The sequence below is a fragment of the Salvelinus sp. IW2-2015 genome, unplaced genomic scaffold (genome assembly GCF_002910315.2).
Source record: "Salvelinus sp. IW2-2015 unplaced genomic scaffold, ASM291031v2 Un_scaffold2348, whole genome shotgun sequence".
NCBI classification, from domain to species: domain Eukaryota; kingdom Metazoa; phylum Chordata; class Actinopteri; order Salmoniformes; family Salmonidae; genus Salvelinus; species Salvelinus sp. IW2-2015.
In genome coordinates this window covers 205,144-211,572 of record NW_019943673.1, presented here as the reverse complement: position 1 = coordinate 211,572, position 6,429 = coordinate 205,144, and the positions used below count along the sequence as shown (strand labels likewise).

Here is a 6,429-nt window from a genome sequence, read left to right as displayed (position 1 = left end):
CAGACATCTTGATAGGGAATGGAGTCATTCAGACAGTCTTGATAGGGACTGGGGAGTCATTCAGACACACATCTTGACAGGACTGGGGAGTCATTCAGACGGCTTGATAGGGACTGGGGAGTCATTCAGACAGTCTTGACAGGGACTGGGGAGTCATTCAGACAGTCTTGATAGGGACTGGGGAGTCATTCAGACGTCTTGAGGGACTGGGGAGTCATTCAGACAGTCTTTATAGGGACTGGGAGTCATTCAGACAGTCTTGATAGAGTGGGGAGTCATTCAGACAGTCTTGACAGGGACTGGGAGTCATTCAGACAGTCTTGATAGGGACTGGGAGTCATTCAGACAGTCTTTATAGGAAGTGGGGAGTCATTCAGACAGTCTTGACAGGGACTGGGGAGTCATTCAGACCAGTCTTGACAGGGACTGGGAGTCATTCAGACAGTCTTGACAGGCTGGGGAGTCATTCAGACAGTCTTGACAGGACTGGGAGTCATTCAGACAGTCTTGACAGGACTGGGAGTCATTCAGACAGTCTTGATGGGGAGTCATTCAGACAGGCTTGACAGGGACTGGGAGTCATTCAGACAGTCTTGACAGGGACTGGGGAGTCATTCAGACAGTCTTGATAGACTGGGAGTCATTCAGACAGTCTTGACAGGGACTGGGGAGTCATTCAGACAGTCTTGATAGGGACTGGGAGTCATTCAGACAGTCTTGATAGGGACTGGGGAGTCATTCAGACAGTCTTGATAGGGACTGGGAGTCATTCAGACAGTCTTGATAGGGACTGGGAGTCATTCAGACAGTCTTGATAGGGACTGGGGAGTCATTCAGACAGTCTTGATAGGACTGGGGAGTCATTCAGACAGTCTTGACAGGGACTGGGGAGTCATTCAGACAGTCTTGATAAGGGACTGGGGAGTCATTCAGACAGTCTTGACAGGGACTGGGGAGTCATTCAGACAGGCTTGATAGGGACTGGGGAGTCATTCAGACAGTCTTGACAGGGACTGGGAGTCATTCAGACAGTCTTGACAGGACTGGGGAGTCATTCAGACAGTCTTTGATAGGGACTGGGGAGTCATTCAGACAGTCTTGATAGGGACTGGGGAGTCATTCAGACAGTCTTGACAGGGACTGAGGAGTCATTCAGACAGTCTTTATAGGAAGTGGGGAGTCATTCAGACAGTCTTGATAGGAAGTGGGGAGTCATTCAGACAGTCTTGATGGGGAGTCATTCAGACAGTCTTGGTGAATCAAAGCATGTACCTGTAGCTTGTGGAACAGTCCACAGGGGAAAGGTGTGAGGTGTTCAGCAGGAACCAGCCTGACCCCTCCGTAGATCAGAACATCGTCCTCCTCCTCTTCCTCCGTCCAGGAGTGGTGGAGGCTGTTGGTCTTGATCAGGGCGGGGACATCCACCATGCCAGGGTTGGTCAGGTCACGTGCGCACACGTCCATGGCATCCAGCACCTGTCGTAAGAGAGGATGTTAGCATGGACGCTAATGTTTTCCTATGGGAAATGCTAACATGTGTCATTGTGGTATTGTGGTATACAACTATGTATGCCCAGCTTGTGTTAGCATGGTCGCTAAGTGTGACATGTTTTCCTATGAGAGATGCTAACAGCTCCCCGTCTTAGTAAATACGACTGTCTCTGACCTGTAGCAGTTCGTCCACGTCGCTCTCTGGGGCCAGAGCCTGTATCTCCTCCAGTCTGTAGCGCCCCCTGTAGTGGTGGATGGCTTTAGGCGTGTCCACAGAGAGGAGGCGGGCTAGCACCCCACTACACAGCCAGCGGGGCTCCAACACCATCACATCCTGCACCGTCTCACTCTGCATCAGGTTGATCTGTTAGGAGGATGGGGAAGAGAGAGAGATGGATAGAGAGGGGGAGAGAGAGAGATGGATACAAAGGGAGGGGGAGAGAGAGAGATGGATAGAGAGGGGGAGAGAGAGAGATGGATACAAAGGGAGGGGAGAGAGAGAGATGGATAGAGAGATGGATACAAAGGGAGGGGGAGAGAGCACGATGGATAGAGAGGGGGAGAGAGAGAGATATATAATCAAAAATAAATTGTCCATAGTGAATGGTGGCATGTAAAAAATCTTCCCAATGTGAAATAGTTCCCGATCGTTGTGATTGAACTAGGATCACGTCACAATAACTGCTCGTGCGTCTCCATTTGATTGGCTGATGTCTCTCACACCCTCCCTCGCCCTTGATTTAACTAGATAGCACTAATTAGCTGTCAGCTGTTTGAGACGGCTAGTTGTGAGGTGTGCAGTTTTAGATGGTTTTGTATAGCTTGAGTTTATTTATATTTTTACAGGGACAGTGCACATTAAATCAACGTTTCGTAAAAGTGCTGGTTTTAGCCAGCCGGATATTTTCAACAGCAGTCCCTGCACAGGTTATTAAAACAATTATAATAAAATACAGACAACAATTGAGCAGTGAGAAGATGCAGAGCAACATGGACAAGCAAACACGTAGCACGCAGACATAGCAACATAGGACAAGAGATAGTAGCACGCAGACAGAGGAACATAGGACAAGCAACACGTAGCACGTGTTGTTCAAATATGTTATTTTGGTAACCAAATGTATTGAGCTACATATCTGCCATCCCTGCATCCATCGATACACTGGCACAACTGCTTGTGTCCAAAACTAGCTAGTTTTTATAACTTTACCCTCTGTCTCTCACATGCCTAAAAGTCAACAGTACCTGTGGTAGCCTCTGTCTCTCACATGACCTAAGTCAACAGTACGTGGTAGCCTCTGTCTCTCACATGACCTAAAGTCAACAGTACCGTGTTAGCCTCTGTCTCTCACATGACCTAAAGTCAACAGTACCGTGGTAGCCTCTGTCTCACATGACCTAAAGTCAACAGTACCGTGGTAGCCTCTGTCTCTCACATGACCTAAGTCAACAGTACGTGGTGCCTCTGTCTCTCACATGACCTAAAGTCAACAGTACCGTGTAGCCTCTGTCTCTCACTGACCTAAAGTCAACAGTACCGTGTAACCTCTGTGCGGAGCAATCCTTGAGTGGAAAGTAAATGACAGGCACTGCAAATAAATGCAATGCTAATTTGTGGGAAAATTAACTAAATTAAACTAATTAACACCACAACCAAAGATTTAACAACTAACCTATGGTGCTGCAGTTCTCTCCAAAAGCATCTGCTTTTACTGTAATTTGTCACATGAGTGACCTCTACTGTCATGGTGTGGAACTGAAGACTCTACTGTGTTTGCGAGTGTGTCTTCCAAGTATGTCGCCAGAATACTGCCAAGGAGAAAGTAAGTCCTTGATGTAATTTATGGCCATATGCTTAATTAGTAGGTTGATGACAGAAATTTGACAGTGAAATATCTGAGTGAACAGATGTATTCCAGGGTATGAGGGAAGAGACATACAGGCCATGTAAAGAAAACTATCCTTCTCTCCTGGCAGATATCAGACCTAAAGCATGTAAAACCTGCATAAACAAGGCACGTCTCAGCAATCTGCTGTCTTATAGCAGCTGTTTATGACACATAGTCAAATGAGTAGATAGATGACACTGACTCCATGCTGACAACAAAAAAGTAATACATTATGTATCTGTAGACTTCCAGCCATGAAGGGGAAAACAAGGTTCAGGACAGAGCAAGGTAGCAAGAAGGGTAGAAGGAACCAAGGTCAGGACAGTAGAACCAAGGGTCGGTCTGTAGAAACGCAAGGTAGCACCATGAAGGAACAAGGTTCAGCACCATGAAGGAACCAAGGTTCAGCACCATGAAGGAACCAAGGTTCAGGCACCATGAAGGAACCAAGGTTCAGCACCATTGAAGGAACCAAGGTTCAGCACCATGAAGGAACCAAGGTTCAGCACCATGAAGGAACCAAGGTCTCAGCACCATGGAAGGAACCAAGGTTCAGCACCATGAAGGAACCAAGGTTCAGCACCATGAAGGAACCAAGGTTCAGCACATGAAGGTAAGGAACCAAGGTTCAGCACCATGAAGGAACCAAGGTTCAGCACATGAAGGAACCAAGGTTCAGCACATGAAGGAACCAAGGTTCAGACATGAAGGGCTAGAAGGAACCAAGGTTCAGCACCATGAAGGAACCAAGGTTCAGAACCATGAAGGACCAAGGTTCAGCACCATGAAGGAACCAAGGTTCAGCACCATGAAGGAGAAGGAACCAAGGTTCAGCGAAACCATGTGGAAAGGTGTAAGGCCAAGTATGTTCCAAGTGCCACCTATGAAGGAACCAAGCTTTTCGCCATGAGACCAGTAGAACATAGGTAAAGTCCAAGGTTCAGTCACCATGAAGGAACCTATAGGTTCAGGACCATGAAGGGGAGAACAAGGTTAACAAGGCAGCACATGTAAGAACCAAGAGTTTCAGAACCATGCAGGGTAGAAGGAACCATAGTTCAGGACCATGTAGGCCAGGTGAAGGACACACAAGGTCGAAGCACCATGAAGGAACCAAGGTCAGGACCATGTGGAAGGACACCAAAGGTCAGCACCAATGAAGAGACCACAAGTGTTCAAGAACCATGAAGGAGGTAGAAAGGAACCAAGGTTACAGTGACCATCGTAGGAATCCAAGGGTCACGCACCATGTAGAACCAATGTTCAAGCACCAATGGTTTCAGGGTCAGAAGGTAACCAAGGTTCAGGACAATGGTAGGTGTAAGAAGGAACAAGGCTTCACGGACCACTAAGGAACAAGGTTCAGGACCATTGTTATATCCAAGGGTCAGGACCATGTAGGGTAGAAGGAACGAAGGCTCCAGCACGCATTGAGGCACCAAGGGTCAGGACCATGTAGGGTAGAAGTCCGTTTAACATGTGGCAATCTTGTCCACGAGGTAATTTGATTGGTCTAATAAGACCAACACGCAGGTAATTAGTAATAGACATGGGCTGCCTGTGTGGCTTTCAATTCAACTCTTTTCCCCTGAAGAAAGCTCGGTTTAAAGTTGTTTCTTTCCTATGAATCAGTGGTGTCCAGATTCATTCCATGGAGTGCCTAGTGTGGTTCTTCAAGGTTTTGGTTTTTGGGCTTTCACTAAGAGCTAGACAACCAGGTGAGGCGAGATTTCCTTACTGAATTAGTGACCTTCATTCATTCAACAGTACAAGGGAGGCTGACCACGCCTGCAGACACTCAGCCCTGCATGGAAGGAGTTTGACAACGACTACATTAAACGATTTAGAATATATAGTATTTGACTTTATTATTCTAGAAGAAAACAAAGCTCTTGGCTACTTTAAGCAAGCAGGACTGGCAACAAAGGTAACAAGAAGCAAGACCCTAAACATGCATTACTTTTATTTGACCTATCAGCTAACACCTATCAAACGTAAATTCCCGGAGAAAACTAAGACAACCAACAATGAGAAATTGTGAAGGTTCTCACCTTCTTACAGGACAATGACCCTAAGCACATTACAGCCAAGTACAATCGCACGGAGTGGCTTCAGGACATGTCTCTGCATGATCATTGAGTGGCCAGTCAGAGCCCGGGACTTGAACCCATCGAACATCTCTGGAGAGAACCTGGAACATCAGCTTATGCAGCGACAACTCCCCATCCAACTGACATGAGCCTTGAGAGGATCTGCAGAGAGGAATGGGAGAAAACTCCCCAATACAGGTGTGCCAACAGTAGGTATACCCAAGAAGACTCGAGGCTGGTAATCGTGCCAAAGGTTGGGCTTCAACAAGTACCTCTGGATAAAGAAATCTTGATACTTATGTAAATGTCAAATTTTCATTATAAAAAAAAAAAACTGTTTTTTTGCTTTTTGTTCATTATGGGTATTGTTGTGTAGATTGGATGAGGAACCAGATTTAAATACATTTTAGAATAAGAGCCTGTACTGTTACAGAAGGTGGAAAAGAAGTGAAGGGGTCTGATACTTTCTGAATGCACTGTAGTGTAGAAGACAAACGATGTTACACGCTGCCCACTGATAACTGACATGAACTGACGAGGTACTTTCTAACCTCCTGCCAATTCGTATACCATTTTTAGACACATTTCTCTTAGATACACAGTAACCCGAAAGTATTAAAAAAGCGAAATTTTCCAATTTTTGATGAAATACCTACAGTGTGCATCAAAGCAAGCAATGTTGACCTGTTCCACAAGAAAAGGGCAAACCAAGTGAAGGATAAAACACCTGTTGGGAAGGACCCCAACCAGAGCAGGCTGGGCTCATGGCATATAGTTTAGCCACAAGGCAAATGTGGACCGAGGTACCAGAGGCAATCAAGCACAGCTGACGCATAATGAGATATTCTGCCTTCCCTATAAGAGTGCGAGGAGGGAAACCACGCAGAGAAGAGAGAGGGAGCTATCTCTTTGGAGGGGGCCAAACCAAGAGAGGGAAGCTCTCTCTGTGAGGAAGGCCC

General features: G+C 46.4%; 1 protein-coding gene across 1 annotated transcript in view; it reads right to left on the bottom strand.

Moving 5' to 3' along the window:
* Positions 1-6,429, bottom strand: part of dapk1 (death-associated protein kinase 1) — a 122,461-nt gene that overhangs the window by 8,367 nt on the left and 107,665 nt on the right. Inside the window, 2 exon segments of the mRNA XM_070440265.1 lie at positions 1,273-1,476; positions 1,667-1,855. Coding sequence (XP_070296366.1) covers positions 1,273-1,476; positions 1,667-1,855 — 393 coding nt within the window.